The sequence below is a fragment of the Protobothrops mucrosquamatus genome, unplaced genomic scaffold (assembly GCF_001527695.2).
Source record: "Protobothrops mucrosquamatus isolate PMUCROS unplaced genomic scaffold, P.Mucros_1.0 scaffold359, whole genome shotgun sequence".
NCBI lineage: Eukaryota > Metazoa > Chordata > Lepidosauria > Squamata > Viperidae > Protobothrops > Protobothrops mucrosquamatus.
The window spans coordinates 102,062-127,157 of NW_015386694.1; the positions used below are offsets into that span (position 1 = coordinate 102,062).

Sequence of the window (25,096 nt, forward strand, 5' to 3'; positions counted from 1 at the left end):
AAAACAAATTGTAAATAAACACCTCATTTGTAAATCAAACTCTAGCCGAATATATATTATTGTTTTGTATTTAACATGTTTTTGGAGAGCAGTTAACATGATTGATAGCCACTTGATCTAGCTAAGTAGTATCTGAGGTTTTATTTACATTGAACTTTGTACATAACAAAAGAGTGTAAAGAAATTATAGTGTATATTACATCTAATAATAGTATTTTTCTCTAATAGCATAGTTAAAGACCACCTACATATTTTAGACTTTTAAAGTATTATTTTGTTAGCAATAATTATATTCTAAATATTTTTCCCCAAATGCAAAAATATGTGTACTTTAATTCTATGTATATTAATGTACTTATTTATTCATGTACAGTTTGAAAACTATAATGATAATGATTAATAACAACAACAACAACAACAACAACAACAACAACAACAACAACAACAATAATAATAATAATAATAATAATAATAATAATAATAATAATAATAATAATAGAGTTGGAACGGACCTTCGAGGCCTTCTGGTCCAACTCCCTGCTCAGGCAGGAAACCCTATACCCAGTGGTGGGATTCAGCTGACAGAACTGGTAGCTAATTTTTTGTTGCCCAGGCCCAGAATGGACTTCCGGAAGTGGCATCCACACAGAGAACCCGGTTGTTCACATATTTGAATCCCACCACTGCCTATAACATTTCAGACAAATGGCTGTCCAGTCTCCTCTTAAAAATTTCCAGTGTTGGAGCATTCACCGCTTCTGGAGGCAGGTTGTTCCACTGGTTAATTGGTCTAACTGTCAGGAAGTTTCTCCTTAGTTCTAGGTTGCTTCTCTCTTTGGTTAGTTTCCATCCGTTGCTTCTTGTCCTGCCTTCAGGCGCTTTGGAGAATAGCTTGACTCCCTCTTCTTTGTGGCAGCCCCTGAGATATTGGAACACTGCTATCATATCCCCCCCGTCCTTCTCTTTATTAAACTAGACATACCCAATTCCAGCAACCATTCTTTATATGTTTTAGCCTCCAGTCCCCTGATCATCTTTGTTGCTCTTCTTTGTACTCTTTCTAGAGTCTCAACATCTTTTTTATATTGTGACCAAAACTGGATGCAGTATTCCAAGTGTGGCCTTACACTTCACATGATCTTGATTCTATCTCTCTGTTAATGCAGCCTAGCACTATGTTGGCTTTTTTGGCATCTGCATTTGTTTGACATTGTTTATGTGTCAGGTGAATTAACAGAAAACATAGTTGTAATGTTTCAAGTAGTAAGCAGATTATTTTATTCCTTTATAATACATTCTTCTGACAATAATGTGAAGTATTGGTTAAAGTGTTGGATTGATAGATTCAGATTCAAGTTTATCTTAATCCATTACTATCCAGTTACTATTTCGGTCATCATTTTCTTTCAGACCAACAAACACCCCACAGGGTAGTTCTTTGAAGAAGAATGGAAGAAAAGACTGCCATGTGCCACTATTAATTCACAAATAAGACAGAATATCAATCTTACAATAAATTGGATTTCTTATCCTCATCCACAAGTCTTCATTTTTAGGGATGTCTTTTATAATCATACTTCCTTCCTTCCCCTTCTTCCTCCTCCACTATTTTTACACCTGCAAATTGATTTATGTATTCCATGCCATTCAGACAGTGCAGCTTTCAGATACACTTTAATAATAAAAAAACATAATTAACTAATGCTTTTATGTAGATTTTGGCATTTGGTTGGACTTTGTAATCAAGTGGAATATTGTGTCTATAATCAGTTCAAAATAACTTTAGATGATTTGGGGAGGCCTACCAATGAGGTCTTTATTTTAGAAGGAAAAGTCAGTTCATTATCATTCTACCATTCTGTCACAATAATTTCCATTGTGTTTTGGGGGTTTGTTTTTAGGGGGTGCCGAGGAACTCTCTTTATCTTTTTTATTCTGAACAGACAGATTCTTTGACCTCAGATGACCTTGATCTTCCTATATTGAATGAATATTGATGCTAGAAGCTAATTTTCTTGTTTGTGTTTCCCCATTCTGCAGACAAATTCTGTTAGTGAGCAGGAAGTACAAGGTACAAAGACTGAGGTGTCACTGTCAACTTCTGTTGCAACTGCAGAACAGCAGCAGCAAGAAGTAAGCGTCCATATCCAAATAAACAATTTGGCATATCCTAATAAATGTGTGTCTCAATCAGAGATCTATGAGAAAAGAGTTTCTCTTTTCACAGCATGTTTACTTGTAGAGTTGTGTCATGTTTAAATGTACAAAGTTGGTGTGAGTTTCATTTGTTTTGCTACCGTTTCCCTGGCTCTCATTGTCTCATTATGCTGTGCATTTCTTGCTCTCTTATTTGCTTATCTTCTGCTGCTTGCTAAAGTGCAGGTTTTCCTGTGAGACTGTCTTGATCTGCAAACTTGCTTCTAATAAGTTAGTGGCAAGCCAGCATTTTTCAGTAGAGTTGCTTACTAAAATTTAGAAGTAGATTTGTCAAATGTTGCAAGACCAAATGTATATGGGATCCTGGAAATTTTAAATGTTATTCAGCTACAGTTTTTTGCAATTCAGGAACCAATTCGGCTTCAGAGGATGCCTGCTGCTCCCTCCCCCACCATTCAGTCCATTTCTCTAGCTGTACCAAAGGTAGGGGGCTTTAATGCTTTGTTTTAACAAAAAAAATGTGGGCAGAGAGTTAACATGAAAGGCATTATGCCTCATGCATGATCCATTTGTCAATTTGTTCATGTCTGGATGTTAGCCATGTCTAAGCATGTTGTTTTTTTAGGATTATTTTAACCAGGACTAAGAATTAAAATGAATTCTGTATAGAATCTTATGAGAGTGTATCTGGGTGTTTTGTTTCCAGCTAATTCAGAGGTGTCAAACTGCTGGCCCGCGGGCTGGACGTGTCATCTGGAAGCCGCGCCCACCCCATTGCCGGCAATGGCAAAACCGTCCCAATTCGTTGCGTGACGTCACATGACATCGCGAGTTTGACATGTCTGAGCTAATTCATAGTGGGACAGGTTCTTCCCCAGAAAACATCTGTTGTACAAATAGATGACAAATGCATTTTCTGTCTAAATCTTTGCCTGAGAGGGTATTTTCAGACCTTTTTTTAATCAGTAAAAGGCCCAGCAAGTTAACATTAAAGCTAGGGTTTTTTTAAGTTTCTATTATGATTGTGACAATGTGGCCATGCAATAATATATGAAGGAAATGTCAGAGAAGAACCCTCTTATCTTCCACAAAACCTGGAACTGCTGTAACATTTAAAAAAAAGAGAGAATAGCTTCTCTAGCCACTTCCATATGTTTATAAAGTAAGTGCAAGCAGTGCCCATCCAGCTAGTCTGATCTGGCAAATTTCCATAATTTCCTCCCTTCTTTTTCTTCTTTTTCAATCAGACTGGAAATTTGCTGGCTTGATTTTTTTCCGCCCTTAGATCAGCCTGTTACCAAAGCGATTTGCCCTGGTTCACCAGCCCCAAATTAGAACTTCATATTTTTTATATATATTATTTTGTTCCACAGACCAAGAACAGTTGATATTCAGTTGTGGTAGCCAGTAAGCAACTAGTTTTGCTATATAGCATTAAGTATGGTGATAAAAAAGATGTTGAGCTTCTGTAAAAGCTAATATAATAATGGTGGGTTAAACAAGCCCACATATTAATTTAGTTTGTTGGTATATGAGTGGATTTGATTGTAGGTTATAATTCTTAGCTGATTGTTGATTATAATTTCGGCGGTTGCACGTTGCACCTATTTTTAAAAAATATATATTGCCCAAACTACCCTATATTAGACTTGTATTTATTTTGAAAGAATGAATATACTGCTTTTGGCAGTACAATTCAAATATAAATTAACCAATTTCAACACAATACAAAAAGTATTTCAGCACAGTACAAAAGCCAGGATAAAACAAACAAAGCATAATCAATAGGGAAGCACATTAATCTATCATAAAAGCAAAAGAACAGTACCTATTTGAAATCAATACATTCTTAACAGTTCATCAAAAACTGAGTGACATTAATCTCATTAACTTCTGAAAACAATTACAATGAACACCTAAAGCATTATTCTGTTCAAGATGGTTTTTACATGGAGATGGAGGATCTAATACACTGTATCAGCAGCATACTAGGAGTAGCTCCTATCTCAGATCCATTCCAAATAAGGGTTTGAATTAACCACAGCCATCCACTGCATTGACATGGAAACTGGTACACTTTATCATTAACAATTTATTAGAGGTGTCAATTTTTTAATGAACTTTTATGTTGCTTTATTGTGAATTTATTTTTCAGCCTAAAGCTCATCAACTAAGTATCAAATCCTTTTCAAGCCCAACTCAATGCAGCCACTGTACATCTCTCATGGTGGGATTGATTAGACAGGGTTATGCTTGCGATGGTAAGTTGGTTAAATCTCTTAAATATTTGAGCATCTTAATAGCCTAATTATCATTTGGAAAAAAACAAATATGTTTAAATTTTTCTTGTAACAAGCATCTATTTATAACTGTAGTATTGAATAAAGGCAGACATTTAGTTCCCAAATGCATATGTTTTCATAGTATGGCTATGTTAAGGCATCAGATACGCCACACAATTTAGGGAATGGAACAATTCCTTGAATTGTTTCAGTGATTCCTTCTTAATAAGACTATGTACACTGAACAATATAAAAGATGCTATAAAATATTTTTAGTAAACAGATAGATTACTGGATTGTTTCTACTTGTATTGTAATATAGAATATTATAGAATGCTTTCACACAAATTAGATATTGATAGGAATTTCTTTTGAATAATGACACTAAATGTTTGGGACTTAAACAGTATTTCTCAGAATGTGTACCTATATATTGCTGAAATATATCATGAAAAATTAAACTACCATCTTAGGTGTATCTACAACTTTCTCTCTAGGCATTCTAGAACTATGGGTCAGTACTAGCCAGGCAGATAGTTGCAACCCATATTTTGGGGAGGGGAGGGGAGTTTATATCACTTTTAAAAAATGGACAAATTGCACAGATAAAGAGAGACCACCATCCTAACTCACAGTGATGTTTGCTCCCCGTTCTGCATGTGCAGGCTACTTATGTTTCATACTGGAATGTTACATGTTGGATGACTGAAAAAAATACCAATTACCGGTAGTCCTCGACATATGACCATAATGCAATCTGCTTATTACAACCATATGTCATAATGGTCGTAAAATTACCTTTTTTGTGATGGTCTTTAAGCACATCACCATGGTCGTTAAACGAATACAGTTGTTAAGGAAACCGTTGGTTCAATATGGATGCAGTTTTGCCAAAAACTGGAAGTAAGTGCTAGTTTTGAGCAAAGCTGTCATAAAACATGGTCATTTGATTGATGGATGCTGCAAATGGCCATAAATCTGTTTGTGTTGTGAGCATCCAAAATTTAATCACGTGAACACGGGGGGGGGGCAACCAGTGGAACTTCAAATGGGTGTTGCAAGTCCCCTTTTTCAGGTCAGTTGGAACTTTGGCCATTAAGTGACCTGTTGTGATTGAGATCTACCTGTATATTAGAAATTAAATGGAGCTCTGATAACTTTTAGGGGAGAAGATATGCACAACACTGGGAAATCCAAAATATGGATGAATGGGTTTTTTTATTATAGTACATAAGTGTTTTATTTAGCTTGACGGATCTTGAATATCTTCAGACCGAAGTACAGTAGGGTAACTTGTCTATTCAGTTGCATCGGGTTCCAAAGCTGTCTGAGTATCTCTGGAATTAAATGTGGTATTAAAGAAGCTATTCAATCTCTCTCTTGCTTGCAGAATTACATGGTTCATAGCAAGTTACAAATGCCAGCCAAAAATTGTGGATTAGGGATGTGCAAAACCTACATTTCTTCCTTCAGACCATCTCGATCTGGCTATAGTTTTTATAGCTACAGCTATCTGGGGGTTATAGTTTTTGATTTGGAGGATTAAGTCCAGGGAAACAATTCAACCATTCTCAGAACTGAAAATATTGGTGTGCATTTTACTCCTTTAACTGTAGATTTTACATATTTTTATTATAGACCTTTATTTCATAAGAAAAAAAGGGGTTTTTTGCCAAACTAGGTTCCATTTTTTGTTTAAAATCAGAATTCTAATGGGTCTTTTAAAGAATTATTCACTTAAATAATTGATGAGAATGAAACAGAGTTGTTCAAAATAATTTAGTATTTGTAAATTCAGGAAGAAAGAAAATGCCATAATTTTAAAACCCGGAGAGTCTTTTATACTTTAAAATATAACATTACTGAGGTATGATTATGGTTTAATGAAACTCCTGCTATGATACATTCACTACTTTTTAATATGAAATAAATGTGTTTGCCATTTTAAACTGGTCGTTCTTGGAGCTGGTGTGATGTCCTTTTCTTGCTCATTCACAATTTTGTTAGTCAGTTCTCAGTAATCTGTAGAATTTATTGTGTAACAACACACAGCTTAACAAGTTTATTTTTTCATCCTTAGTGTGTTCATTTGCATGCCACGTTACCTGCAAAGACAGTGCACCACAAGTTTGTCCTATACCTCCAGAGCAAGCCAAGCGACCTCTTGGAGTAGATGTTCAAAGAGGCATAGGAACAGCCTATAAGGGCTATGTCAAGGTAAGAATCTGGCAGAAAAAGAGGAGGGTCAGTAAATAAATAATCAGAGTTACTGTTCATAGTCAAATACCAGTTCCAATTTAGACATAGACAGTCAGGCAAATCTGGCGGTAAAATAGATTCCAAATTCAATTGCAAACTCCAAATTGGTCACTTCTTGAGGAATTCAAAAGTTAGTACAATTTCAGGTAAAATAAATTAGACTAGAAACTTCAGGAGTCAAGCATGGCAAGATCAAGTGTAAGACATTGCTTCCAACTCTGATAGGCTAATTTCATTGCTGATGTCCTGATCATCATTCCCAAGCGCACTCTACTTTAAGCGAGTCCTGTTTCCTAGCATTTCCTTTTCCTCTAAAGAGAACCTGTCCCGTTACTGCTTATTGATTGTACCTTCAAGATTGTTCAGTATTTAACTATTATCAAATTGTTATTGCTCCTGTCCTCCAAAATCGTGATTAAAAAAGATAGGTAGGTGGAAACAATTACCAAGTTCAGTGGAGTGTCAGTGACATTTGAAAAAGTAATTATACAGCATAAAATAATGACAACAATCAGCAGCCCTTAACTAAACTCAACTGATCTTGAAAAAGTTAAGCAGAGTTGGGCCTAATTAGTACTTTGACATAAACAGAAAAAACTACTAAAAACGTTGATCTCCAAGACTAAAATTTTATTAAGAACTAAGCTTTCATCAGTAGCTGCCGACGTTGTCAAAGTATAAGCCAGGATCTGGAAATGCTCATCCTCATAGTCTTTGGGAAGCTTAAGATTTAGACAATGAGCATATTATAGGTCTGTCCATCCCCCGCACACCTACAATTTGCTGCATCAATCTTGTTTCTGCTGTGCTAACTGACATTTGTTTGAATTTTACTGCTCTGCCTCTCCCCCCATGCCCCGCCCACCTAGAACGTTCATCTGGCAGAGCACGGTCGTTTGACGTCGCCGCCTAACTATTCTCCCCACTGTCTTGCTTAGGTGTATCCCCCACATGCAGTGCTGTTGTTCTAGCTCGCCCATTTCAGGGTGGCCTATAATTAAAAAATAGGATAAATACAAAAATGAAATAGAAAATGGAATTGGAATATCCTAAACAGGGGCTCAACCATAACCTTGCCCCCGAAGCCAGGGAGAATAGTCAAGACTCCAAAAGCTTCCTGAATGACATTAGCATTCAAGCCATCTGAATCTTGGGAGTTGGGGATATAATTCCAGGGTGGTGGTGCTGCAACAGAGAAGGCACGCCTCTTGGATCCTGCTAAATGACACTACTTAATCAATGGGATCCCAAGTGTATCTGTTGTACCTGATCTCACCAGATGGACAGAAGCAACTGGAAACCAGCAGACCAGCCTTATGCCATAAAGTGTTTCATAGATGACAATCATTATGTTTAATTACTCTTGGAAGCCAACTGAATAACCAGTTTAGCTTGAAAACAGCAGGGTCACACAGGAATAATGGTACATGCCTGTTATTGCCTTTTTTACTGGATTCTGCATCAGCTCTAGCATCAAAGCGGTTTTCAAGGGCAATCCTATGGGTAACCTTGGGCCAGTCTCAGCCCTAGCAAGAAGGCAATGGCGAAACCACTTCTGAAAAGCTCTGTCAAGAAAACTGCACGGTCTTGTCCAGAGTCTTCAAGAATCGAACATGATCGAACAGAAGATATATAGATTGACCAGTTGGGCAGACAGAATATTTACTGAATTTTTGATGTGGCTATAACCTGAAGGGAGTATTCTTTTACTATTGATGTGGTAAAATTTCAAATTTGATGGGATGACATATATTGCTAAACAGAAGGTTTGAGTTTTATCCAAAGTTAGATTTATCACATATATTTGACAATCAGAACAAAAAATTGCAAAGTATTTTTGTTCAAATTTCTACTTTTAGCAATAAAATTAATCATATTTAAACAGTGGGAATATGTAGATAATATAATGGATTGCTTGAGAAAGTATCCGATAAAATCCATTATTTAACAATACAAAGTTGCAAATCATTTTATCAGGAATGGTGGAATTTTATTGTTTATGCAAGAGATAAGTATTCTTGTGACAGCCTATGTCAGAAATTATGGGAGATTTTAAAATATACCATCATCATTAACTTCAAATTAATACTTTTAAAAGAGATTTCTTATAAATTGATCCATGGCTTGAAAGAGTTTTGCTTATTTCATTAAGTTATAGCTTAACATTATTTGCAAAGTCAGCTTTTGAGAAAATGAGTGTCATGCAATTTTCTATGAAGAGATGACATTCCAAAGATCACTTTGGGGTCCTTAGGGAAACCAATAATATTTATTGATCAATCGATCGATTTATTGCTTTGTTTGCAGCTATTGTATATCTAAAATGAAGAAGTTACAATATTTGAAAAATGTATATATTGTTGCAAATCCCTGGAAGTATTTTTATGAGTTGCCTCAATGGTAAGATGGTATATTAATATAAATTTAATAAAATAATAAAATTTAATAAATAAAAATGAGTCTTTACCCCCTTTTATGGTATGAATAATATATGTCTATATTTACAGGTTCCAAAGCCAACAGGAGTTAAGAAAGGATGGCAGAGGGTTTATGCAGTTGTCTGTGACTGTAAACTTTTCCTCTACGATGTGCCTGAAGGAAAATCCACTCAGCCAGGAGTTGTTGCAAGTCAAGTTATGGATCTCAGGTTTGCATCCTTAAGCCACATCTTTTTGTAAGCTTGATTGTGTCAGAGAAAAATTAGCAAATGAAGAATGATGCAATCATTGAATTTTCTTTGATGTTACATAGCATACTTTGATATATTGTATGCTTTTTGACAAAAGTGTAGGCCACATTTGTATAAGATATGAGAGAAGAATAGATTTATGTTCTCACGTGCTCTTGATTTTTTTCTGGTAGAAAATAATATCATAAACCTGTACCCCAAATTTCTTTAACTTAGTGGTTCAAATTTTACCTATTAATTTGTTAATTTCTTTCCTGGGAAAAGTGGCTAATCTTTGCTTTTAACAAGGATTTTAAATATGTACTGTTGTTTTCTTTCCAGAGATGAAGAGTTTTGTGTGAGTTCTGTCCTAGCATCGGATGTTATACATGCAACCCGTAAAGATGTTCCTTGTATATTCAGGGTATGATCATTTGATTAATTTGTACAAATACAATTCATGTTTTACTTAGCTATGATTGATAAAAAATAACATTTCACAGAATTATCCCATCTAGGCAAAAGGAAACTGTTAGGTTTCTATAGCTACCGTGTTTTCCCGAAAATAAGACCTATCCCAAAAATAAGCCCTAGCTTGATTTTAGGTGCCCCGCACCCGCTTACCTTAGGATTGCCGCAGCCAGGCCTCCCACGCTCTGACACCTGTCGTGCCACTGCCCGAGTTCTGTGGCCGCTTGCAGCTGCACACTACTTGATGTATTGCACTGCTGCCGCCAGTCACAACAAGGCTTATCGCACTGATCACGTTGCTGCCACTGCTTGCAGCTGGAGGCCACGAGGCTCGTGCTGATAACGCCGCTGCCGCCGCTCACAGCTAAAAGCTGTGAGGCTTGTTGCACCGCTGTTGCTGCTCGCTGCAAGATACTGCATGGCCTCATTGCGCCGATTACGAGCAGGCACGATGAGCCTTGCGGCTTCCTAGCGGCATGATCGTTGCAACGAGCCTCGCTGCCTCCTGCTACGAGCAGCGGCATGCAGCTGCAAGCAGCCACAGAAGAACTTGGGCGGCGGTGCGACAGGTGTTGGAGAGAGGGAGGCCTGGCTGTGGCGGTCCTAGGTAAGCGGGTAAGCCATCCCCCAAAAATAAGACCTGCTGCCTCTTTTGTAGGCAAAAAAATATATAAGACTGGGTCTTATTTTCAGGGAAGTATGGTTCTCTATCTAAGGCTGATTGTGGGTTTACAGTCTTTTTATAATAATTTAGTCACAGAAATAGATTTTATTCTATTCTAATTGTTTTCTAATTTTTTTTTAGAATCTATCTAAAAGGGTGATAAGCCAGTGGTGAAACATGTTCAGCTACTTTATGCAATTATATGATACACGTTTGTGTGTGTGTTTGTGTTTGTGTGTGTGTATTGCAGCTTGGTATCTTTTACTTCTCTCTTGTGAAGAGGTTGTCTGATGAATCAAGAAGGTGAAATATTTATTTTGGAGATAGCGTACATAATAAAGTTTTGGTTTTGTTATCTGGCTTGTAGGTCATATTTTATTTTATTTTTAATTTAGGTAAATTCCAGGTTATCAAAGTGTCTCAGGATGGTAATTTCATTGCCACATTACCTTACAACTGCCATGAATCCAAGTAATAAGGAAGGCTTTATTACACATAATACATACACCAATGAACTAGGAGCATCCATATATGGAAATGTTTTAGGGGCAAGAATTCAATCTAAAGTTAAAATAAATAGTAAAATAATTTGTATAGTGTTGAAGAAAGTGAAGTAATTATTATGTTTGAGTTAACATTACAGAGTATACTGGCAACCAGATTCTGCACATTATGAACAGAGTATGTTTTGGACAGAACCATGTGTTCTGTGCAACACATACTCTATTCATAATTAATTTAATTTTACTTGGGTCAATTCTAGGAATCTGGAACCTTCGTGGTTTTTTTACTATCATTGAGCTCCCACATTTTAATTTTTAAGGCGAAATTGAATTATACCTGCAAGAATAGATGTCACTACTGTAGATATACATTTGCCAGATTTCAGACAAGTTTTATAAATGAGGGGTCCTTGGTGGTTTCTGAGCTTGATTGATTTCTTGTAGACATTTCATTACCAAGCTAGGTAACATCATCAGTGCTAGTAGCGAGTAAGGTTTACTCTCATTTTATATTCTGATGGCTTGCCCTGTAAGTATGCCTCCTCTATTGAGTTTTATAAACATATTTACAGGTTTGGACTATTTAAAAACATTTTTTAAATCTTCTTATTGTTTGTTGGCCCATTTCTACTAAAAAGAGTCACAGTGAGTATACCCATTTATAAGCAACCTGATAAATTGCAAAATGAGTGCAAAAGCTCTTGTTTTGAGCACCAGCAAATCTTATTAATGCATAGGGAGGAAGCTATGAGGGAATCATTTGTATGGGCAATGAAACATATCAAATGTATATATATATATATATTGCTCACTGAATTAGAATAAAGAAGGTTGAGTTTGCCAAAGGACTGGAAGTTCTAACTTAATCGGAATGAATTAGAAAGGAACTTAATTGGAAAGAAAGTAAGCATCCAAAGCTTGCTTAACTCTATGCCTGCACGAATTTTATGCACAATGTTTTTGAGAGGGCTCTGTGAGATGAAAATGAAGCAAGAATTTCTGATTAATCACATGAGTAAAGACAATATGTGATTGTCACTGTATCACTGTTTGTAGCAATATTTCTGGCATACTCTACAAAAGAGGCCCCCAACCTTTGGGGCACCATGGACCAGTTCCGTGAAGAGAGGTTTTTCAGAAGATCAGAGGGTGCGTGGTTTTGTGTGCTGCCTGCATCCCACGGATGAGGCTTTGCGTGTTTGTGTGGACCGGTTGCTGGCATGCTGTGGCCCAGTGCTGGTCCATGGACCAGGGGTTAGGAACCCCTGCTCTACAAAACAAGAGTAAACGAGGTTTGCCAGCATTGTAAATTTGCATTGGTAATGAATTAAATATAAACTAGAAATGAATTCATTGAAATTAAATTCAGACACAATGTGGTGTCTTGCATGCTATTTCAAGTCCCATTATTCCCAACCAGCTTGCCTAATGCAAAAGATTGGGAGATATATCATCTAATCACCCCCCCCCCCCCAAGAACATGAACTTTACAATCTCTCTTCTGATTCACAGTCTTAGGCCTAAAATCAGGGATAAGAATGAAAATGATTTGCTATACTTCCAAGTTGGTTGAGGTTGGGGGAAACACTGAAGGTAAAACAAATCCTTCCTATGCCAATATCTGCACAGTAGATGGCTTCTAAGAAATCAGAGTGTCATTATCCCTTCTCTCTTTTATCACTGCATTTATTCATGCTGCCTACAGAAGGCTCAGTCTGGAGCAGGCCATTTTGAAAAAACACTTTGTCTGAATCTAGCCTACATTTCCATTTTGTCACCTTGCTTTAGTTGAGGCATTTCTCACGTGGGCCAATTTAATGCAATTATTTTCATTCTCTATCTTCTTGTTCTCAAGGTGACGGCTTCTCTCTTAGGCTCTCCTTCAAAGACGTGCTCTCTGCTGATCCTAACAGAAAATGAGAATGAGAAGCGAAAGTGGGTTGGAATTCTAGAGGGACTGCAATCTATTCTGCACAAAAATAAACTCAGAAATCAAGTTATACATATTCCACAGGAAGCCTATGACAGTACACTGCCTCTCATTAAAACCAGCCTAGCTGCTGCTATTATAGGTATGTTGGAATATAACAAGACACTTTGGATGTGTAACATTACATCTGTAATTGAGACTGATACATTGCCATCTTTAAATATATTATTTCTTATTTTTATCTCCTGACAGGAAAAATTAGTTGCATAAAATTGAGTGATTGACTTATAAAACGAATCAGTGTATGTTTATCACTGCTTGAAGCAGATGTCAGCAATGCTTAGATGCATTGACTCAGTTTTGGTCGAATTGCTTATTGTGTTAACATAAAATTGTTAAGTACATTAACAAATTTTATATTTCCTTTTCATTTGAAGTCATCATTTGTTTGCCTGCCTGTTACTTCCTTGCTTCTGTCTTATGGACAGTTGCTAACTGCAAGTACCAAATGGATTATATTAGCACCATATATAACAATGTTAGAGTAATAAAAGAGCAGAATATTAACAACAGTTTGAAATGGTAAAGCATACTGCTACCCAACTATTTAAAAATATCTCACTTTCCTTAAATCTTCTGGAATAGAACTATTTTTCCTCATTTCAGGAGATGGGATGAGATGGATGGGATTAACCCAGTACTACAGTCTTGATTATGAAGATCATGAGAGCAACATTTACTGAAAAATCTTCCCCTTCATCTCTAACAATTTAAGCTCCAAAATAGAAAAATCTTGGAGCATAGTTTCCTCCAGAGTTCTCTTTTAAATAATCTGAGGCCCATACCATATAGTTTGCATTGCTATACCTATTTTCCTATGAGCAAGCTTTACTAAATTCTGTGGACTTTTCATTTGGTTAGACATGGATTTAATTACATTATTATTGAGGTCTGATATTTGATACCGCAAAACAGTATCCAATACAGTTCTTTTAGCATATGTTTCTTCTAACATATTCAGTTTGTCAAATGGACGCTTTCTGTTAAACCAGGGTTAGAATGAATATTTATATTAATAATTATTTTTCTTACCTTGTCACCATTAGATCGAGATAGAATAGCAATTGGTTCAGATGAAGGACTCTATGTCATAGAAGTCACCCGTGATGGTAAGTAATTTTTTGATTGCATTTAGCAGTTACATGCTGAGGGATGAGCTCTATCAGTTAATTCTTGATTATTTGCAGTATTCCCTTATGTAGAATTTGCTTCTCTGACAAAAGTTCAAAACTCAGAATATTGGCTTATTTAATGAACTGTTTAATGGTCATTTTTATGGGACATTTTGACTGGCAGAGCTCTTACCTTTCACAAAAGGCAGTTGTTCATTTGACATCAAATGCATATTCATAAAGGCTAATCTGGTTTTGTTCTCTCCTAATCCACAATTAACTGATAAGCTACTTTTGTACCTTGCTTGGAAAAAAAGAACCAGGCCACTAGGCTGCATCTCTGGGTGATTTGTCTTTTGACATAATAAAATTCATCACAGTAGTACCCTTTGGGATACTGTGGGAGTTTTAGGTAATCTAGAATGAATAGTTATTCAAATTTAGTCTTTTATCTTTATACATATAATCATACATTCTTTTCTTCCTCTCTTGACCCCCCCTCCATCCCATTCTACTTTCCATAAGCTCAGCTGCAGAAAAAACCCACACAATTTTAGAGCATGGTCACAAAGTGGCACCAGAACCGATGAATATAAAATAACTTTGCTGAGATAGTTTGGTGATACAGAAAGAATGAATAGGAATCGAATTGCAAACAATTGTATGAAGAGAAAGTGAATGGGATGAAGGAAAAGGAAAAACCAAAGAGGTTACAGTAAGAGGAAATGGATGAGATCCTCAAAAAGAGGTTACAAGTTTAAAAACCAGGAATGTGCTGTTATGATAAAAGCAAGGATAGAAGCAACTTTAAGAAACTGAAAGAGGCAATATACATGGACATACAATCCATACATGGACTTCAACTACTTTGCTGGCTGGGGAATTCTAGAACCTGAAGTCTGCATATTTTAAAGTTGCTGATTACACACACACACACACACACACACACACACACACATTGGCCACCCATCTTACCACAGGTAATGTTGAGAAACACTGGTTTTGGTTGTTAGAAAGATGTGGAGATATACAATAAATTATGTTTGTATAAAATATATGTATATATATTTTCTACTCATTTTCTTATTTCATGTCTTTACTTATTTTGCTATTATTCCTCCTCTTCACTTGCATAATGTTTAGCTTATCCTGAATGGGAGTAGTTTGATGGTTGTGTGTGTGTGTGTGTGTGTGTGTGTGTGTGTACAGTATGTTAGTTTTGGAAATGAACTGGAAGAGGGTGAAGATAGACCAAAATTGAGATGATAAATAGCTTTTTTGTTCCAGAAATTAATTTAGCTATGTATTCTGTGAACATCAGAACTTTCTGACTGCTTTCCAAAAGCCTGTGATTTTTGGCACATTGGGCTAATCTGGTCTGGATTTAATTAGGAGTTGTGGGAGCAAAATCAACTCTGTTTTATCTGGAAAGTAGGATAGTGTGCACACTAACTAAAGCTAGAAAAGGAAAAGTAAGAAAGCTAGCCATTTGACCAAGGGAAGCATTCCAAAACTATAAAAACTCTCTCCATCAAGTTGAACTTGGCTCCTGATGGATATGCTAATTGTTTTTTTCCCACTTGGCAACAGTAAAGAAATAGTTTGTTATTGCCCTTTTCAACTTTTCAAACTAGCCTAAAGCTATGGGTTTCTGATGTGGTCTCCCATCCCTCGTTAGTTTTTTTTTGTTTGTTTGTTTTTGCAATCTGGCAAACTAATTAGTACAAAATCATCCAGAACAAAGTACATCTCCATTTCCTGTTATTCTGTCTGCTGATCAAAACATATTTGTCATGTCATGAAACCTATTTTATTAGCATTTGGGCAATTTCCTCTGTATTAAAGAAGGCAAAGAGAATTGCCTAAAGAGAATTGAAAAAGAATTCATATATATATTTGTGTTGTACAGCTCTAAATCCTCAGTCCAGGCAGATTCACAGTAATATTAATTTGCAAGACAGTATGTGAAAGTAAATAGGAAATATCATTCATTTTTATTCTTTCTAATCCAAAAGAATGTTGGAAAAGAATTATGTCAATTGCTTCATTCTTAAGCCCCTTTTCTCTTTCCTGCTAGTCACGTGAGTGGAGCTATTATTGAGGGGTTAGAAAAAATTCCAGAAGCTGTGTTTTGCAGGCTTTCTCTATCTTGTTTGTATTTACATCACTTGCCTAATAGCAGATTTCTTCTTTGGCCTTCTGGGACTATTCATTTAAAACAGTTTTTCTTGGATACTCTGGAGTTTTTTGTAATGCATGTCCAAGCACTACAGTGCAGAAATCCTGCTACTGTATCATCCAGTTTCACGTACCTCAGAAGCTAATACTGCAGAATAATTATGACATTCGGAAGGACTTCAAATATTAACAATAAGGTTTGCTACTCTGTAACTTGGATGCAATATATTTGGATAATTGAAATAATTTTAACCTTCAGCTAATTTTTTTTGTTTTTATTCTTCGTTATCAAAAATTGATTTCTGATTTTCAGAGCAATATTTCTGTTCCTATGTTTGTATTTATTATGCTAAACATGGGAAAAATCTTCTATGATTTGTGAACTAATTTCTAGAGAAGGGGCTCTCTTGAGCTTACAGGCCAGAAGCAGATATGAGAATCTATTTTTCTTGAGACTTTTGGTCCATTGCGTTCTGCAAGTATGTGTGGTTAACAATTATGTATGGTATAGGTTTCATATCAAGGCTATACCTAGGCACATTTTGCACAGTGCCAAAAGAAGTAATGTTGTAATCCTTTGAATCATAATTTCCAGAGAATTATTGATAGTTAAATATAAATTATATCATGTTTTCTCTGTACCAAAGAAAAGTAGATTATTCAAATAGGCATGCTTTACATTTTCCATGCTTTTCTATTGTAATATCTTTTTACAGAACTACCTTTGAAGACAGTTCAGAGGCTTTAGCTAATATAACTGCCAGACTTTTGACAGTATATTTTAAAAATACTTATCCTAAGGTACTTGCAGCAGAAGCCATTTGGTTTCTGAGCCTAATTCAAAGGGGTTTTGCTTGACTTTTCAGTGTTTAAATACCTGACTACCCATGCATAACCCCAGCTATTGGCACTCAGAATCTTCTGATTCTATAGGGAAATTAAGCTTTCTAATAAAGAGGGCCTTTTCTGTACAAATTATTCACATTCTGGAACCTTCTCCATAACAGAGAAGGAGCAAAAGACAGAAAAATGTGTTCAGGGCATATCTTAAGAGCTATCTTTTTCTGAACATTCACAATTACTCCTCATATTTTTGCTTGTCTATGTGCATTTTACTTTTGATTTTATTTGTACTGTTTTGAAATTCTGTATGAATAATAATTGTTATCTTTTCCTGGTATTTTTCCTGCCCTCTCCTGGGCACTGTGAAGGTGCCTATTGATAAAATGATTGGGAAGTCAGAATTTGTGTCATGGGTCTTTTTTTTCAGGAAATGATCCATAATTGCTTAGATTTTCATTTTCAGGATAAACTTGCAGCTCTCTACATGTGTTTAAAATGAAACATTTTGCTCTTGCCATGATAAAACAGTGTGCCTTTGTTATTTATTTATTGCTGTTTTGATGCAAGTTTTAAAAATTCATAATGAGATTTGAGTTGGTAAAACTATGTTTTTGGTATAGTGAAAGATTACATATATCTTAAACAATTACATTGTTAACATATATACTCTCTTACGTGTATGTGTTATTTTCCATAGTGATTGTTCGAGCTGCTGATTGCAAGAAGGTCTACCAGATAGAACTTGTTCCCAAAGAGAAAATTATTATTCTTATTTGTGGTCGGAATCGTCATGTTCACTTGTATCCTTGGTCTTCCCTGGATGGATCTGAAAGCAGCTTTGATGTCAAACTTCCTGAAACAAAAGGCTGCCAGTTCATTACAACTGGAATGCTGAAGAAGAGCTCCTTACCGAGTTTATTTGTGGCAGTTAAGCGACAGATTCTCTGCTACGAGATTCACAGAACTAAACCTTTCCATAAAAAGTTCAGTGAAATCCAAGCTCCTGGTCATGTACAATGGATGGCTGTATTCAAAGACAGGCTTTGTGTTGGCTACCCATCCGGTTTCTCTCTGTTGAACATCCAAGGAGATGGACAGTCTATAAGCCTGATAAATTCCACTGATTCTTCACTTGCATTCCTCTCACAACAGTCATTTGATACCCTTTGTGCTGTGGAGCTCAGCAGTGAGGAATACCTACTTTGCTTCACCCTATTGGGAGTATACGTTGATGCTCAAGGTCGAAGATCACGTATGCAGGAACTAATGTGGCCTGCGACTCCAGTTGCGTGTAGTATGTATATGTTTTTCTGTTTCTGTATCTTTGATTGCTTCACTTTCAATTTGTGAACAGCTGATAGGCACAATAGCCGATTTGACTCAGCATTCTGCCTAATGTACATGTTCTCTAGACTTGCTTTCAGATTTTGCAAAAGAAACTATTTAACAATTATGGAACCATTTTTCTTGTTGCCTTCCACTAGTATAAGCCATGCTTTGCTCTATGGTCTATGTATTGCTTGGTGTGGCATATGAGCCTAGTCTTAGTGTGAAATCAGTCACTCCAGGTCCTAAGAAAAGGCAGGTTCCTCCCACAACTTTACTTTTAGTAATATAGACAGAAAGTTACCTTACTTTTATTACTCACTGTACTATATGAATTTGTGATCCTGGTTTGGTTGGTGCAAAGGAGTTCCCTCTTCCCTAATCCTCTTTTTTGTGTGGTAGGGATCTTAAATGCTACTCTGTGGTTTGTCTGCTGATGCTTGATGTCATCTCGGGTTGCTTTTAACTCTTTCTTGCTATTTTGCTTGCCCTCCATCAAAATTGGAGATAATATTAATAATGCCTGCGAATACTTGAATACTCGAATTAAAATGACTGCCTTTCATCTCGGCCAGAATATATGAATTCATTGCAAGAGATTTCCTTAAAGATATATATGAAATCTACTGTTACAAAATAAGGGAAAGGTGATTTTACATGATGTTCAAAAGGAATTGCCATCCTTTTATTAAACTGAAAGGCTCTTGCTGGTAAACTGAAATCCAATCACTGAATGGGAAATGCTTCAGTTAATGTGCTGTCAAAAATGCTATCTAGGGGCAGTTCTGTGTTTAGAACAGGTTTTCCTCTGAGTAGCAGATAGAAGTGTGAGATAATTGTATGGTCAGGGGAACTGCTTTTTTTTAATGAGCATAACTAGTTGCCCAGAGTCGTTGAATATCAGGCAGAAGTTTATTATGTAAAACCTTTTGAAAACAAAGTAAGTAAACACCATTATTCATTAGACCTATTTATCCCCCCCCCCCGTTGTGTATTCAAAATGAATGTTTGAATGTGAATGTTTGAATATTTGATTAAACATGAAGGTAGGATACAAATTAAGTAATTATGTAAAGGTAATATTTCTTCTTTATAAAATGCTAGCTATTGGGACAGAATTTTGGCTTTATCTGTCTCTTTCAAAAGTGCCCACCTGCAGTCAAAAGTGGAATAGTTCCAGCAAGGATTTTCCATGCTCATGAAAATTTTGCATAAGATGCCACTCTCCCAATATTAATCAGCTTGAGAAACAGCAACAGTAAACACTGAGTTGCTCAGTTTTATTTCAAATATATGGAGCCATAAGAGATTTTGTTTTTTCTCTCCAGGTTGTAATCCATCCTATTTAACCGTGTACAGTGAATATGGGGTTGATGTTTTTGATGTTAACGATATGGAATGGGTTCAAACTATCGGTTTAAGAAAGGTTAGTATCTCGAGTGTAGAGTAAAATATGCTTTATAATTTTCTGAAAACTTCATTGCATTGTACTGAAGGCCTGTTCTAAAAAGCTTCTCTCACTTTGCCTTGATAACAGATCCGACCTCTAAATGTTAATGGCACATTGAATCTCCTTAGTTGTGAACCTCCTCGGCTAATTTATTTCAAGAACAAGTTTTCAGGTTGGTAGAGGGGCATATGCCCAGTGAGTTTGGGGAGTCTCATTTTAATTTAGTATGTTGTATATTTATATTTTAGTTTTTATTATGACTTGAACATCGCATGACAAGAAAAAGACTTAAAGTGGCCTTTATTTCAGTAGGTGGTAGGATTTACTCATTTTTTTAGTGCTTCAATGAGGCATCAATTGAAGTTTTGTAACAAACACTAATTTATTTTACTTGTATTTAATTGTACAATTTATTTTAATAATATATATTTGTATTGACTTAATCAGCTAAAAGGAGATGGTTGAATGGGGAGATCTTCCTCATGCATAACCAAATAAGGCTATGGGTCAGTTAGACTAGTATTGTCATGATTGGTGGCATATGATGGAGACACTTCCCAGCCCTACCTGAAGGTATCAGAAACTGAGGAGTAGAAACTTTTCTGTTAAAAGACTGAATTAAGTCCCTTATTCGCACAGGCCTTTATATAAAACATTACTAAAACTGAAGTATGCACACCTTGCAGTCAAGTGACAGTTCTAGAAAGCAATCTGTGATTTATGTGTAAATGGGGCTTTGCAGACCTAGAGATGAAAATCGGGGGAGCAGCCTGTAGGAGATTGTATCTAGCTATGTAATTGCATTTTATGTTTTACAGGAGGAGCTGCTCTTAGTGTGCCAGAAACATCTGACAACAGCAAAAAGCAAATGCTTCGTACTAGAAGCAAAAGACGATTCGTCTTTAAAGTTCCCGAGGAAGAAAGATTACAACAAAGACGGTAAGCCTTGGGTATTTTTCTCATAACCTGGGTGGAAAAGGAATCTTTCCCAGGCTGAAAAAAAATCACTATTTGATACCCTTTATTGATTCAGGGAGATGCTCCGAGACCCTGAGCTCAGATCCAGAATGATTTCCAACCCCACCAATTTCAACCATGTGGCTCATATGGGACCAGGAGATGGAATGCAAGTGCTCATGGATCTGCCATTGGTAAAGAAAACAAAACAAAACATGTTCCTAGGGAAAGCCTTCGCTCAGCTTATTTGCCAAAGGACAAGTTAGTTGGCAGGAGTTTTGGAGTCAAAACAGGGATACTGTTTTTTTTTCTAAGGGGTGATTGAAATCATTAAGCAAGCCTAAGGTGGTTCCTATAAAGAATTTAGAGGTTGGCTGTAATGCAATCTTTTACACTTGGTTGTGTTAGTGATTCGGGTTGTTTATCAGCTGCTTATGTTTTATTTTTTTTAATCTTTTGTTACTTTTAATTTAATGCTTTTAATTTATATTTATAGTTTGCTACCCAAAGTCGCACATTGAAATGGGCAGCCTTATAGAAGTACAGCCATTTGTTTAGGGACCGCTCAAAGTTACTAAGACACTGGAAAAAGTGATTTATGGCCATTTTTCACATCACTATTGCTGTATCCCAGTGGTCATGTGGACAAATTTCAGGCACTTGGCAACTGGCATGTATTTATGAAGTTGCATGGTCCTGGAATCATATGATCGCCATCTGTAACCTTCCCAGTCATCTTCTGACAAGCAAATTCAGTGGGGGGGGGGGGGAAAGCTGGATTTCATTAACAACTGCCTTGCTTAGCAATGGAAATTTTGGGCTTAATTGTGGTCATAAGTTGAGGACTACCTGTGCATTGAACAAATAAATAAATACTCCTTTCACAATAATTTGTTAGCTATTTCAGTCCAAAAATCTCTTCTACTCTTGACATATTTTCCAACGCTCCTACGATCACAGGCAAGACAATAATCAGAAAAATACAAAGGAATCCCATTAGTTAATAGGTCTGACTGAAGGAAGAGGAAAAGGGAAGGGAGAATCCAAACCCAACCCTTGGCCTTCATTCTGGGGTGGGTATATGGAAATGACGTCTTAATAGCCCCGTAACACTGTTTTGAGAGCCGTTACCAGGAACTCAGAAGGACGTGGAAAATGAAGTAAATTGTCAGGCATATGATAGTGTTTCTGAATAACTCTTCTTTCCTCCTTCCTTTTCTTGTTTCTTTTGTCTAAAATAACAGAACGAATTTCCTTCCCCTTCATCTTCCCGACATTCTGCTCTGATATCATCTCCAACAGGCTTTGAGCACGTCTATCACATGAGCCCTGTCTCTGCTGATCTCTTTCTCCAGAGTGACCATTCCTCCTCAATGCTTTCCTCCTCTTCCTGCCCCTCCTCTGCTTCTGTAGCAAGGGTAGGAGCAGCTCTTTAGGAACTGAAGTGGATGAGAGTGTGCACTAGACCTCTCAGCTGGCTAACCTCTGCGTGAATAAGCTTGTGCTTTCCCGCCCTGAGTTCTGCAGCTCAAACAGCAGGTTGTCACTGCAAAATCTAAATCCCGTCTTCTCTAATAGGCTAATCATCTAGGATAAGAGAGTAACCATCCTTCCAGTAGCAGGAGGCAAAGTAAAAGCTTATTGGATAATACTCAATATTTGTCTCATTGCAACCAAACTGCCAGCATTTACTATCATAGCTGCCAAATGCAGCAAAAGTAAAAGGCAATCATGTTCCCATTTTATAATTTGGAAAGCCTAAGGGCATAATTTGCAATCAAATTCTGTTCCCTATGCTGTATAATATCAGACTGTAATAGTACACTGGCAAAATCAATAAGACCCCTTAATTAATAGAATATTACCAAATCCAAACTAAGGCAATAAGTTATATCTTTGGCTATGCATTAGCCTTTAAGGGGGAAATAAAGCTATAAAGCAAAAGATAATTTGATGTGGTTCATTCAGATAGACTTATTTTTCTAATAACTTTTATAAAATGTCTCCAGCTACAGGAAAGAACTGAGACTTAAATACTGACCTTTTTACTTGCTTTTTGGGGTGGAATGGCTATATTTATCCCCTCACTGATTCTTTGAGCAACATGCTTTGCTTTGTATGATTCTCAGTAGTCAAGATGAAACAGATTTGTAAAAAAAAAAAAAAGAGCTGCTTATACTGATTTCAGGTTTTAAATATTTTAAAAGGCTCTGTATTTAAAAAAGAAACTTAAGTTGAAAATATCTAATTGAGCTTGGTTACCTTTTGCTACAGACTGGTTTACCTTCTTCTCAAGATGAAAAGGTTTGCCCTCCAACAAGCAACATTTCACGCCAAGCACCTCCCAGAAATAAAAGCTACATTTCATGGCCATCTTCAAGTAAGAGTTGAAGTAGATATCTTTAAAAGCTATAAGCTTCATAAGCTTCTCCTAGGGGAGATTCTCAAATACTTTTGCTTTGCAGGTGGCAGTGACCAGGGAGCAACCGTGCCCTTGCGAAGTATGTCTGATCCAGATCAGGAGTTTGACAAAGAGGTGAGATCAATCTCTATATCTTCACAGGTTTTCAAATGGTGAGGTGAATTTAGAAAAATCATTGATACACTAAAGGGTACTGACTTCTAATATTTTTACAAATTACATTTTTATATCTGAATGTATGTGTATATAATCTAAACCTGTGATATTATATAAAATCATGCAGCAGTGAATGAAGGTAAATATACGTGTCCTAGGATAATGTCGCAGGATCCAATCTGGGTCGGTCACCAGGACTCACAGGTTTTGTCTTCCGAGCTTTTGGACTCGTGCTTGGAGTCCATCCTTAGGGAGCTTCTCTCTAGCAGAGTGTGTGTCCCGGTCACCAACCCAGATTGGATCCTGCATCATACAGCAGTATCTATCTGAAGAGTTTGAAAATCCAATAATGGCATATTTCAATCAATCAGAATAGAGCTGGAAGGGACCTTGGAGGTGTTCTAGTCTAGCCCCCGCTCAAGCAGGAGATCTTATACCATCTCAGACAAGTGGCTGTCCAGTCTCTTCTTAAAAACCTCCAGTGATGAAGCACCCACAACGTCTGAAGGCAACCAGTTCCACTGGTTAATTGTCCTTATTGTTAGGAAGTTTCTCCTTAGTTCCAGGTTGCTTCTCTCCTTGATTAGTTTTCATCCATTGTTTCTTGTCTTGCCTTCCGGCGCTTTGGAAAATAAATTGACCCCCTCCTCCTTCTGGCAGCTTCTCAAATATTGGAATACTGCTATCATGTCCCCCCTAGTACTTCTTTTCTCCAGACTGGCCATTCCCAAATCCTGCAACTGTTCTTCATATGTTTTAGTCTCCAGGCCTTTAATCATCTTAGTTGTGCTTCTTTGCACTTTTTTTTGGCACTTTTTTTTTTCATTTCTCAGTAGACAAGCCTTTTAGTGGAGCCCAGATCTTAATGACTCCATGGACACATTTATGTTCTTTTCTTGGCATCAGTATAAGTGGCCTCCATTGCCTTTGAGGAACCCCCCCCTTTTGGCGGGGGATACTTCCCAGTCTAGCCTACAACTTTAGAATTCCTTGGAAGAGTCCCATTGAGTACTAATCCAGCCAATCTTGCTTAGCTTCCAAATCCAGTCAAGAGCTACCAGGTGCTGTTAGCTCCTGGGTATATACCAAACATTTTATTGTTCAAGCCGCTGTCTACATAACCAACATGCCAAATTGCAGAATGTAGTGCTGTCCAGAAATCCAATCGAAAGCCTAAATTCTCTGCAAATATGTGCTTGGAACACTTCTCAAAATTAACATTTTTCCTTGGGGAGAATAACAAATGATTCATAAGTTTTTAAAGGACAAAGATGGCTTTGATTTTTTTTAATCTTAGACCCATCCTAGTTAATGGTTTAATGTTGCATTACCATTAATAACTTCACTGGATGTTGGAGGAATTTTCAGTTGCAACCAGCTGTAGTTTTTAGTTTTAATGAATTTAATCGTTAGAAAACTATTATTAGAGGGGGGGAAACACATAGAATTATCAGTGCATATAACATACATGTGTGTGCGGATAAGAATATCAACCTTGTTGTCAAGCAAAATCAAGCTTTTAATAGCGAGTGTCACACCAAGTGCACTAACCAAACAGGTGGTAAGGAAATAGGGGAACTCAGGCACTGCGCAGGTTATGTAGAAATTAAACAGAGGGTCAGCCATAAAGGACTCAAATGTCTATACACCAACACACA

At 36.7% G+C, this 25,096-nt stretch overlaps 1 protein-coding gene across 1 annotated transcript in view; it reads left to right on the forward strand.

Annotated features, from left to right (window-relative positions):
* The window catches only part of CDC42BPB (CDC42 binding protein kinase beta), a 106,097-nt gene that overhangs the window by 74,657 nt on the left and 6,344 nt on the right, over nt 1-25,096 (forward strand). The window contains exons 22-36 of the mRNA XM_015815657.1: nt 2,041-2,133; nt 2,566-2,640; nt 4,313-4,418; nt 6,520-6,656; nt 9,206-9,345; nt 9,709-9,790; nt 12,860-13,076; nt 14,041-14,103; nt 17,825-18,421; nt 19,782-19,879; nt 19,991-20,075; nt 20,722-20,842; nt 20,937-21,054; nt 23,135-23,240; nt 23,326-23,396. Of these exons, the coding sequence (XP_015671143.1) occupies nt 2,041-2,133; nt 2,566-2,640; nt 4,313-4,418; nt 6,520-6,656; nt 9,206-9,345; nt 9,709-9,790; nt 12,860-13,076; nt 14,041-14,103; nt 17,825-18,421; nt 19,782-19,879; nt 19,991-20,075; nt 20,722-20,842; nt 20,937-21,054; nt 23,135-23,240; nt 23,326-23,396 (2,109 nt within the window). The remainder of the gene's footprint in view (nt 1-2,040; nt 2,134-2,565; nt 2,641-4,312; nt 4,419-6,519; nt 6,657-9,205; nt 9,346-9,708; nt 9,791-12,859; nt 13,077-14,040; nt 14,104-17,824; nt 18,422-19,781; nt 19,880-19,990; nt 20,076-20,721; nt 20,843-20,936; nt 21,055-23,134; nt 23,241-23,325; nt 23,397-25,096) is intronic.